The sequence below is a fragment of the Mustelus asterias genome, chromosome 5, assembly GCF_964213995.1.
Source record: "Mustelus asterias chromosome 5, sMusAst1.hap1.1, whole genome shotgun sequence".
Taxonomy (NCBI): domain Eukaryota; kingdom Metazoa; phylum Chordata; class Chondrichthyes; order Carcharhiniformes; family Triakidae; genus Mustelus; species Mustelus asterias.
In genome coordinates, this window is record NC_135805.1 from 14,768,684 (window position 1) to 14,781,213 (window position 12,530).

Consider the following 12,530-nt stretch of genomic DNA (forward strand, 5'->3'; position numbering starts at 1 on the left):
TTTTCCTGTACTTTTCTACATTACTATTGATTTTGTCCCGAACTATAGTTTCCAGAAGTTTCCCTACCTATTGACTCTATTCCAATGTCCCACTTACATTATAAGAACATAAGAACTAGGAGCAGGAGTAGGCCATCTGGCCTCTCAAGCCTGCTCCACCATTCAATAAGATCATGGCTGATCTTTTCGTGGATTCAGCTCCACTTACCCGCTCGCTCACCATAACCCTTAATTCCTTTACTGTTCAAAAATTAATCTATCCTTGCCTTAAAAACATTCAATGAGGTAGCCTCAACTGCTTCACTGGGCAGGGAATTCCACAAATTCACAACCCTTTGTGTGAAGGAGTTCCTCCTCAACTCAGTCCTAAATCTGCTCCCTCTTATTTTGAGGTTCTGCCCCTAGTTCTAGTTTCACCCGCCAGTGGAAACAACTTCCCTGCTTCTACCTTATCTATTCCCTTCATAATCTTATATATTTCTGCTTCTGTCTCCACCGATGCTTCCATGCTTCCACTGATGCTGCCAGACCTGCTGGGTTTTTCCAGCGTTTTCTGTTTTTTATGTCAGATTTCCAGCACCCACAGTACTTTGCTTTTGGGCTGTGGCACGGTGGCTCAGTGGTTAGCACTGCTGCCTCTCAGTGCCAGGGACTCGGGTTCAATTCCTGGCTCGGGTCACTGTCTGTGTGGAGTTTGCATGTTCTCCCCATGTCTGTGTGGGTTTCTTCCCACGGTCCAAAAGACGTGCGGGTTAGCTGCATTGGCCGTGCTGCAATTTTTTACCATTTAAATAATAGTCCATTTTGCTGTTATTCCTACCAAAATGGATGACCTCACATTTACCAACATTGTGCTCCATCTGCCAGACCCTCGCCCACTCACTTAGACTATCTCCATCCCTTTTATCTAGCCTGTATTCTAGAAACCCTAGCATCTATCCTGCCAGGGCCTTAAGAATTTCATGTAATTCAGTGAGACAATCTCTCATTCTTCTCAACTCCAGGGAAGATAGAAGCTAATTACTGCGGATGCTGGAATCTGAAACCAAAAGAGAAAATGCTGGAAAATCTCAGCAGGTCTGGCAGCATCTGTAAGGAGAGAGAAGAGCTGACGTTTCGAGTCCAGGTGACACTTTGTCAAAGCTAAAAGGGATGGAAAGGCGGAGATATTTATACTGCAGGGGGAGGGAATGAAAGATGAGTCATAGCCACAGAAACCAGGGGAAAAGGCTGCTAATGGCAGCCCATAGAGAGAATAAAGGGTGTGAATGGCCAAACAGCAGAGAAGCTTGAAATCAGAGGGTAAACTGTGACAGATGAAGATGTGGGGGGAGGGGGGGAATAGGTGGGAGAGAGGTAAAATTTTGAAAAAGTGATAAAGGGGAAGCAAAGGGGTATAAACTAGGGGGAAAGAGTGGGAGGGAAGAAAGATGAAGAAAGACAAAGAAATAAAAGGTAGAGAATAGTAAAAAAAATTGAAAACAAAGGGGTCAAGATGGGGTAGAGCAAATCATTTGAAGTTGTTGAATTCGAGGTTGAGATCGGAAGGCTGTTCCGAGCCGGAAGGTGAGATGTTGTTCCTCCAGTTTGTGTTGAGCTTCACTGGAACATTGCAGCAGGCCAAGGACAGACATGTGGGCATGGGAGCAGGATCGTGTGTTAAAATGGCAGCAACTGGAAGGTCAGGGTCCTGATTGCGCACAGACCGAAGGTGCTCAGCAAAGCGATCACCCAGTCTACGCTTGGTCTGAAATAACTTCACCTTTCCCCCACATTGTATTCCATCTGCCGTGTTCTTACTCACTCATCCAATCCATCTATATCCTTCTGAAGCCTCTTTGCATCCTCCTCACCACCTAACATTGTGTCATCAGCAAACTTGTATGTGGTAAATTCAGCCCCCTCGTTTAAGACATATAGATTTAAATATTTGGGGTGCAAGAATTGATCAGTTACAGCCTGCCAACCTGAAAGTGTCCCATTTATTCCTACTCCCTGAACCAATCCTAATCCATATTAATAGGAGGCAGTGGCCTCGTGGTGGTATTGCTAGATTATTAATCTAGAAACTCAGCTAATGTTCTGGGGAACCGGGTTCGAATCCCGCCACGGCAAATTTGAATTCAATAAAAAATATCTGGAATTAAGAATCTACTGATGACCATGAAACCATTGTCGATTGTCGGGAAAACCCATCTGGTTCACTAATGTCCTTTAGGGAAGGAAATCTGCCGTCCTTACCTGGTCTGGCCTACATGTGACTCCAGAGCCACAGCAATGTGGTTGACTCTCAACTGCCCTCTGAAATGACCCAGCAAGCCATTCAGTTCAAGGGCAACTAGGGATGGGCAATAAATTCTGGCCCAGCCAGCGATGCCCATGTCCCACGAATGAATAAAAAAAAAATTGCCCCCCAATCTCATGAGTCTTAATTTTGTTTAAGAACTACTTGTCTTTCTACCTCTTTCCTCATTTATGATGCTGGGACCTCCCAAGAGGAAGGGGTCTCAGTATATGGGAGACAGCCATTTAGGACTGAGATTAGGAGAAATTTATTAGGGGTTTGTGAGCCTTTGGATGTCAGTTCCTCATATGGATGCTCACATTATTGAATACAGTCAAGACAGAGACTGATAGGGTTTTAAGGGAATTAAGGGTTATGGAGAGATATAAAATGAGCCATGATACTGAATGGCCAAGCAGGTCCACAGGGCTTGCTGCAATTCTTCTATCTTATGTGGAAGCATTGGAAAGAGTGCAGAGGAGATTTACCAGGATGCTGCCTGGTTTGGAGGGTAGGTCTTATGAGGAAAGGTTGAGGGAGCAAGGGCTGTTCACTCTGGAGCGGAGGAGGTTGAGGGGAGACTTAATAGAGGTTTATAAAATGATGAAGGGGATAGATAGAGTGAACGTTCATAGACTATTTCCTCAGGTGGATGGAGCTATTACAAGGAGGCATAACTATAGGGTTCGTGGTGGGAGATACAGAAGGATATCCGAGGTAGGTTCTTTACGCAGAGAGTGGTTGGGGTGTGGAATGGACTGCCTGCAGTGATAGTGGAGTCAGACACTTTAGGAACATTTAAGCGGTTATTGGATAGGCACATGGAGCACACCAGGATGATAGGGAGTGGGATAGCTTGATCTTGGTTTCAGATAAAGCTCGGCACAACATCGTGGGCTGAAGGGCCTGTTCTGTGCTGTTCTATGTTCATATTATATAGAGGTTTAGATGGGGAATTCCAGTGATTAGGGAGGTTCTTTACCTCTCCACTGCCTGACCTGTGGGTATGCGCACATACAATAAATGTATATTGATGGAAAAGATACTTGATCTCGGCACACCTGGGCTTTACATTTTATTTATCTCAACTCTAGGGCCTCCCCATTGCAGATGTTTACCTGACATATAATGGAAAGCTGCTTGTCGAAGAAGGGGAGCTGCAACATGGAGGAATTTACAGTCTGGAGCAAAGACTTGTTGGAGGGAAAGGAGGTAATGTTTAAACATGGCTGTGGTTTCATTTATTAGGATTTGGGGTCTGCCTTGGATACCTCTGGGTTACCTTGATGTTTCAGTTTATTTATTAGTGCCACAAATGGGCTTACATTAACACTAACAAAATTACTGTGAAAATCTCCTAGCTGCCACACTCCGGCGCCTGTTCGGGTACACTGAGGGAGAATTTAGAATGGCCAATGCACCTAACCAGCATGTCTTTCAGACTGTGGGTGGAAACCGCAGCACCCGGAGGAAACCCACGCAGACACGGGGAGAATGTGCTGTGACACAAGCCAGGAATCAAACCCGGGTCCCTGGCACTGTGAGGCAGCAGTGCTAACCACTGTGCCACCATGCCATCCTGATGTCACTGTTTCCATGAGCAATCTGAGGGGCTGACTCTCCCAGCTCTGTATCTGTCAGTACCTTTGCATGATTGGCAGGTACAGCAGTAGTACCTCTTGGTGCTCTGAGCTGGTTATACAATTTTTGCATGGGTGCTTTTAATCTACCTACAAATGGACTGACAATGGTGATGAGCTACCTTCCTGAACTGCTGCAGTCCACGTGATGTAGGTACATCCACTGCGCTGTTAGGGGAGGTGTTCTAGGATTTTGACCCAGCCACAGTGAAGGAACAGTGATATATTCCCAAGTCAGACTGGTGGGTGACTCGGAGGGGAGCTTGCAGGTGGTGGTGTTCCCAGGTATCTGTTGCCCTTGTCCTCGTGAGGTCCTTGTCCTTGTGGGAGGTAGAGGTGTGGATTTGGAAGGCGTTACTGAAGGAGCCTTGGTGAGTTGCTGCAGTGTGTCTTGAGGATGGTACACACTGCTGCTACTGTGCTTCAGAGCTGGAGGGAGTACATGTTGATGCTAGAAGATGGGAAACCGATCAAGCAGCTGCTTTCTCCTGGGTGGTGTTGAGTTCCTTGATTGTTGCACTCATCCTGATTCCATCACACTCCTTACCTTGTAGATGGTGGACAGGCTTTAGGGAGTCAGGAGGTGAGTTACTCACCGCAGGGTTCCTAGCCTTTGACCTGCTCTGGTGGCCACAGTATTTAGATGGCTAGTCCAGTTCAGTTTCTGGTCAGCGCTAACCCCCAGGATGTTGGTAATGGGGGATTCAGCGATGATGCTTTCTCCCTAACAAACCTATTTCCATGGAGTCTTCCTGCTTCCAAAAATCAGGATAACTTGAGAAGAATTGATGATGATGCAGGCAGAGATATAGTTTGTAATTTTTCGGGTTTATGTCATTGCGCAGGGTTTGGGTCGATGCTTCGAGCTCTCGGAGCGCAAATCGAGAAAACGACAAACCGAGAGGCCTGCCGGGATTTGAGTGGAAGAAGGCTACGAGATGTAAACCATGAGAAGGCGTAAGATATTCAGCTCACCCCAGAAGATGCGATGTTTTAAAGTGTGCTCTTGCTGCTAGACATGCCAATATCACACTGCTCTGTTTCCCTATAAATGTTTCAGCCAGGTACTAATGATGTGAAGTTTGAGACTGGGGATAGGGATCGTGACAGAATAGGCTGAAACTGGTTCTGTTGGCAGAAGGTCCAGAACCAGGGCACAGTGTGAATGGAAGGTGACACAGATCCGGGTCTGCCTTGCGTACCTTCTGGATTGCTGTGGTGTTGCTGCTCCCGTGAACAGTTAGTGGGGCTGACTACCACAGCTCTGTCTGTCTTTACATCAATATGACTGCTCGCTGCAGTAATAGTGCTCCCTGGTAACCTGGTCTGCATAGAAATGTACATATAGACAAAAACTATTTTACACAGCGAGTGGTTATGACCAGGAATGCAGTTCCTGAAAGGGTGGTGGAGGTAGGTTCAATTGAAGCTTTCAGATCTGAATTGGATAAGCACCTGAAGAGGAAAAGGTTTGCAGGGGAATGGCAAGGGAGTGGGACATGGGCGTCGCTGGTTCGGGCCAGCATTTATTGCCCATCCCTAGTTGCCCTTGAGAAGGTGGTGGTGAGCCGCCTCCTTGAATCGCTGCAGTCCATGTGCTGTGGGTTGACCCACAATGCCGTTAGGGAGGGAATTCCAGGATTTTGTCCCAGCGACTGCGAAGGAACAGCCGATATATTTCCAAGTCAGGATGGTGAGTGGCTTGGAGGGGAACTTGCAGATGGTGGAGTTCCCATGTATCTGCTGCCCTTGTCCTTTCGGATGGAAGTGAAAATTGCTTTGCAGAGTGCTGACATAGACTTGATGGGCCAAATGGCTACCTCCTGACAACGTAAGACTAGGAAGGATCTTCAGTGGTAATATGCCGAATTATAAAGGGGCCATTTTCGCTCATGAAATGCAGTAGCACTCCAAAAGCTTGTGATACCAAATAAACCTGTTGGACTTCAACCTGATGTTGTGAAAATTCTTACTGTACTCCAAAGATGTGCAGGTTAGGTGGATTGGCCATGCTAAAAGAAAAATTGCCCCTTAGTGTCGGGGGGGTCAGCAGGGTAAATACATGAGGGTAGGGGGATAGGACCTGGGTGGGATTGTTGTTGGCGCAGGCTTGATGGGCCGAATGGCCTACTTCTGTAGGATTCTAAGTCTAGTCCAGTACAGTATTGAGGGGGAGCTGCACTGTCAGAGATGCTGTATTACAGATGAGAAGTTTAAATTAAGGCCCTGTCTGCTGCCTTGTAAAAGGCATATTAGATACCAAGGTGAGCAGGGGAATTCTCCCAGTGCCTCAGCTCGTGTTTTCCCCTCGGCCAACTGCACTAAAAACAGTGGTTATCACATTGCTGTTTGTGAGAACTTACTGTGTGCAAATTGGCTGCTCTGTTTTCTCCATCGCAACACTGACCCCAGTTTAAATATTACTTCATTGGCTTGGAAAACATTTTGTAATGTCCTCAGGTCATGAAAAGTGCTGTAGAAATTCTAGACTTTGTTTTTTGGATCCTCAGACATGGACATTTATAGATGTGCCAGAGAGCTACGCCACCTGTGTACAGGACAGCACAGGAGAGGAGAAAGGGCAGCCTCTATAATTATGATGTTGGAAATGTTGAAACGTGCATTAATTGTTTTCTTTGGACAGTATGGCCGAATGGATAAAGAAGCAGGCAGATCGAGAAGCAGAAAAAGAGCAGAGGCGATTGGACCGATTGCAACGCAAACTGGCTGAGCCCAAGCACTATTTCTCTGACCCGCAGTATGAGCAGCAGCTGGATGAGATGTCTGACCGCCTGGAGGATTCCGTGCTTAAAGGTACAGCCTCTGTTCAGAAACCGCGTCTTACTGGTGCCCAGCAACATTCTCGTATTAACAAAAGAATTGTCGCGTGGAGTGATTGACCGGTGGAACCAGTCCTCATCCAAGTCCAATTCCTGATCTTAGCCGTGCTTTGGGAAAGTCGGTGACAGGGTGCAGAGCTTAGCAGTGAAGGCAAGGCAGCACCTCTCAAGTGACCAGAATCAGCTTCATCCAAAGGGTCACCTGGACTCGAAACGTCAGCTCTTTTCTCTCCTCGCAGATGCTGCCAGACCTGCTGAGATTTTCCAGCGTTTTCTCTTTTGGTTTCAGATTCCAGCATCCGCAGTAATTTGCTTTTATCCAGTCTTGGAGCTTGGCTGTGTCAGGTTGAGTGAGCTCTGGGGATGGATGTTCCAGCATCTCTCCTGACGAGGTGCTGCTATGAAATAGTTTTCGGAGTTTAAATAAAGAATTTAACCTGTTGGGTCGAACAGCATTGGTTTCTCTACTTTTAAAGGCGATATTTTGCAAACTGAATATGTGTGTATAAAATGAAGGAGGCCAGCAGCTGTTAAGTCATAGAATCCTACAGTGCAGAAGGAGGCCATTTGGCCCATCGAGTCTGCACCGACCACAAACCCCCCCCCCCCACCAGACGCTATCCCCATAACCCCATGCATTTACCCGAGCTAGTCCCCCTGACGCTAAGGGGTAATTTAGCATGGCCAGTCCACCTAACCTGCACATCTTTGTGGGAGGAAACCGGAGCACCCGGAGGAAACCCACGCAGACACGGGGGGAATGTGCAAACTCCACACAGATCCAAGCCGGGAATCAAACCCGGGTCCCTGGCGCTGTGAGGCAGCAGTGCTAACCACCGTGCCGCCCCTCACAGTGCAAGTGTGCATGATTCAGGTTGAATAGATTCGCAGAGCAGTATTTGTTGATTTGTAATTCAAAAATTGGATGTGTGCTCACAGGCAAAGCGTGATTGTAGATTTGCCCCTTACTGGACCGTTTGCACAATCATACTACAAATGTTAAGAAGCAAGGTCTTTCCAAGAGCCTTTCTTCATGTGGATATTGTTCTCTGTGTGCATTTTTAACCCTGTATTTCTGTCCAGGCTTGCAGGCATCATCAAGTGCTGTGGTGTCAGCAGAAGGCGGAGCAGTTCGAAAACGTGCGCACCCTGCCACAAATACAGAGGCAAAGGAAGGAAAGAAAAAATGTCTTTGGTAAATGCGTGCAAACTTTCTCTTGCCCCTTATTTTCTGCTGTCCTCCCCTTCTGATTGCTGCTGGCATTTTCCCTCTGCTATCCCTCATGCTGGCAGCTCACCCAAAATGTTTGCAGCCTTTGAGTTTCAGGCCGTGTAGGGAGGGTGCGTAGCATTAGCTTGAGCCAGACCCTGTCTTTGGTGTTAAGCTGTGCAGACACTATTGGAGCACACACCAAGAATTGAACCAGGGATCTTCCTACACTGAACCAATGGGATAGTGCTGTGTTATTTTTATTTCAGCGATGTAGAACTTTAGAGCACAGAAGGAGGCCATTTGGCCCGTCATGCCTGTATTAGAAGAGCCAATTTCCCCATCCCAGCTCTTTCCCCATAGCCCTGCTAGTTAGTCCTCGCCATGTGCAAGTCCCATTGCTTTTTGAAAGTTCTGAAGGAATCTGATTCCATCACAATTTGCAGGTAATGTATTCCAGATTTTGGGAGTTAGTTTAGCTCAGTTGGCTGGACAGCTGGTTTGTGATGTAGAGCGATGCCAACAGCGCGGGGTCAAATCCCGTACCGGCTGAGATTATTCATCAAGACCCTGCCTTCGCAACCTTGACTCCCTCACCTGAGGTGTGGTGGCCCTCGGGTTAAATCACCACCAGTCAGCTCTCTCCCGAAAAGTGGGAGAGCAGCCTATGATCCTCTGGGACTTTGGCAACTTTCATTCCGGATTATAAGGTTTGCGTGCAGAAATTTCTCCTCTAGCTCCTCTTCAATTATTTTAAATCTATGACCTTTGCTCACTAAAGCATTTGCCATAGAATCACTATCAAAATTGATTGCGAATACCTCTAATTAGTCTCCTCATAACATTCTCGGTTTCGAACCCAACTCCCAAAATGAATAATCTCTCAAACGTACTCTCAGGTCCAATTCACCACTTAATTGCTTACAATTCTTGGCATCACACTTCCAGAAGGATATTAAGGCTCTTCAGAGGATATAAAGGAGGTTAACCTTGGCGAGGGAGTTCCAGTTATCATAGAATCCCCGCAGTGCAGAAGGAGGCCGTTTGGCCCATCGAGTCTGCTCCGACCACGAGCCCACCCAGGCCCCATCCCCATAACCCCTCATATTTACCCTAGCTAGTCCCCCTGACACTAAGGTTAATTTCTCATGGCCAATCAACCTAACCTGCACATCTTTGGAGTGTGGGAGGAAACCAGAGCACCCGGAGGAAACCCACACAAACACGGGGAGAATGTGCAAACTCCGCACAGACAGTGACCCGAGGCCAGAACTGAACCCAGGTCCCTGGAGCTGTGAGGCAGCAGTGCTAACCACTGTGCCACCCAGTTGGTATAACCTTCACCTGTCAGTATATCCTTCTATTCCTTTCTCCCTCCGGGACCCCTGTCGCTTACCTTTAAATAAGTTCATCTTTTGTGTGCTCAGGAAATGTTCTTGTTTTACAGGATGGGGACGGAAGATTTAGAAGAATCTGGTAGCTCCGATGAGGAGAGCACAGCAGACAGCCACTCCTCCGATGAAGCTCTGTCTCACTCGCTGAGCTCCTCGGGGAGTTCAAGTGTGGAGAGCGATAGCATTGACGCTGTGAGGGACTCTCCCCCCGAGCCCCATGTTGACTCGTGTGTGTCCGAGTCAGCATCAGTATGCCAGGAGACCCTAAACCAAGCAGAACCAGGAGTCAGCAGTGAAACAGAAGAGAAAGTGTCAAGTTTACAGGATGACCATAAGCTTCTAACAGAAGAAGGTGTCAGAGAAAGCTCTGAAGAAAAGACAGAAGATGCAAAAGATGCTAATGCACCAGAGCTTAATGTAAGTACCAATAACTTTTACCGTTTCCTCATTTTTATAAAACATTTGCAGCTGTTTCCCTGAGTTGAAGGGTCAGTTTCAAGGGGACACAAGTTAAAAGTGAGGGGTAGGAGGTTCAGGGGGGGATTTGACGAAAAACCTTTTCACTCAGGGTGGTGATGGTCTGGAATGCGCTGCCTGGGAGGGTGGTGGAGGCGGAATGCCTCACATCCTTTAAAAAGTACCTGGATGAGCACTTGGCACGCCATAACATTCAAGGCTATGGGCCAAGTGCTGGCAAGTGGGATTAGGTGGGCAGGTCAGGGCCTTTCATGCGTCGGTACAAACTCGATGGGCCGAAGGGCCACTTCTGCACTGCAGGATTCTGTGATTATTTCAAGATAATTGTTAGGGGCAATATGATTGTGGATTGAAGAAGCTGCTATGATGTTTTAAAAACTTCTAAAAACCACTCCTACGCAATTGTATTTGCAGAGTAATTTGGAAATATTTTTATTTATATGGCTGTTTTTGACATCCCACCATCTCTAAGTGTTTCACAATTGCTTTGAGATAGAGAGAGCACACAGTATGATCCCATAAAAGGCAGCAAGATGAGTGACTGGTTCGTTTTCCGCTGCGGTTTGAAAGGGGAATGAGCTCTCTGCCCCTCTATGAATAGTGGCATCTGAACTTTAACATCCACATGAGGAACAAGCCACTGGGCCCTGCGGTTCACCCCTGAATCTGAAACCAGGCACCGGCATCAAAACAGTATCAGCTCAGTAATGCCCTACACTACAGTGTCAGCCTCAATCAGTTCCTGGCATGCATTTTCAATGTTAGATTTTGATTTGATTATTGTCACATGTATTAATATCCAATGAAAAGTATTGTTTCTTGGGTGCTATACAAACAAAGCATACTGTTCATAGAGAAGGAAAGGAGAGAGTGCAGAATATAGTATTACAGTCGTAGCTAGGGTGTAGAGAAAGATCAACTTAATGCGAGGTAGGTTCATTCAAAAGTCTGACAGCAGCAGGGAAGAAGCTGTTCTTGAGTCGGTTGGTACGTGACCTCAGACTTTTGTATCTTTTTCCCAACGGAAGAAGGTGGAAGAGAGAATGTCCGGGGTGCGTGGGGCCCTTAATTATGCTGGCCGCTTTGCTGAGGCAGCGGGAAGTGTAGACAGAGTCAATGGATGGTTTGATGGATTGGGCTACATTCACGACCTTTTGTAGTTTCTTGTGGTCTTGGGCAGAGCAGGAGCCATACCAAGCTGTGATACAACCAGAAAGAATGCTTTCTATGGTGCATCTGTAAAAGTTGGTGAGAATCGTAGCTGACATGCCAAATTTCCAGTGAATATTGATTATTTATATTGAAACCCAAACAACAAATGCTCAGCACCCAGCAGATCAGCCAGTACAGAGTGGAAAAGTTTAATATTTTGGGTCGCTGACCTTCCAGAGAGGAAAGGCCCAATTTCTAGAAAATTCTAGAAATGGGGCGGCACTGTAGCACAGTGGTTAGCACTGCTGCTTCACAGCTCCAGGGTCCCGGGTTCGATTCCCGGCTTGGGTCACTGTCTGTGTGGAGTTTGCACATTCTTCTCGTGTCTGCGTGGGTTTCCTCCGGGTGCTCCGGTTTCCTCCCACAGTCCAAAGATGTGCGGGTTAGGTTGATTGGCCAGGTTAAAAATTGCCCCTTAGAGTCCTGTGATGCGTAGGTTAGTGGGATTAGCGGGTAAATATGTGGGGGTAGGGCCTGGGTGGGATTGTGGTCAGTGCAGACTCGATGGGCTGAATGGCCTCCTTCTGCACTGTAGGGTTTCTATGATAGACTCCTGAGTCTGCCTGTCTTAGTGAATTCAGTAAGTGTAACACGTAGTGGACATAGGTTGTGTGACGCCTACAGGGAAGTAGCTGAATATACGAGGAGTTCTCTGGTAAACAGAAACTGAAGTGAATGGATTCACTTTACAGTTACTTTGCTGGGATGTTATTGCAGATTGTGCATGTGCAAACTTACTGCTGTTTATCAGGCAAGTTCAGTTGTCTGCTTTCTACACGTGGACAACTCCCACATAGCACACAGATGCCATGACTAAATCATAGAATCCCTCCAGTGCAGGAGGAGGCCACTCGGCCCCATCGAGCCTACACCGAACACAATCCCACCCTATCCCCGTATCTACCCTGCTAATCCCCTGGCACTAAGGGGCAATTTAGCACAGTGGTTAGCACTGCTGCCTCACAGCGCCAGGGACCCAGGTTCAATTCCGGCCTCCGGTCACTGTGTGTGGAGTTTGCACATTCTCCCCGTGTCTGCGCGGGTTTCCTCCCACATGTGCGGGTTAGGTGGATTGGCCAGGCTAAATTGCCCCTTAGTGTCAGGGAGACTAGCTAGAGTAAATGTATGGGGATGGGGCCTGAGTGGGATTGTGGTCGGTGCAGACTCGATGGGCTGAATGGCCTCCTTCTGCACTGTAGGGATTCTATGAATGGCCTCGTTCTATGATCCTAGTAAATTTATTCAATTATTTTGTAGACTTTGCCTGTCTTCTGCTGGGTTGATGTGTAATATCTGTATGGTTTGCAAATAGTGCCATTCTGCACTGCGCTAAAACTGCCGGTGCTGTGAATTTGCACCTTCTGTGTTGTGGCAGCACTGAAGCAGCCAGACTTGGACTGTACCATCTAAACTGAGGAGTAATAAAATTGCTCATCTGTTCCCTATGCATGGGGAAACGATTATTGTCTTTGT

At 47.2% G+C, this 12,530-nt stretch overlaps 1 protein-coding gene across 2 annotated transcripts in view; it reads left to right on the top strand.

The window, feature by feature from the left end:
* Positions 1-12,530, top strand: part of sde2 (SDE2 telomere maintenance homolog (S. pombe)) — a 46,008-nt gene that overhangs the window by 6,433 nt on the left and 27,045 nt on the right. For both annotated transcript variants that reach the window (XM_078212198.1, XM_078212197.1), the window contains exons 2-6: positions 3,379-3,496; positions 4,770-4,881; positions 6,569-6,738; positions 7,848-7,959; positions 9,422-9,785. In XM_078212198.1, coding sequence (XP_078068324.1) covers positions 3,379-3,496; positions 4,770-4,881; positions 6,569-6,738; positions 7,848-7,959; positions 9,422-9,785 — 876 coding nt within the window. The remainder of the gene's footprint in view (positions 1-3,378; positions 3,497-4,769; positions 4,882-6,568; positions 6,739-7,847; positions 7,960-9,421; positions 9,786-12,530) is intronic.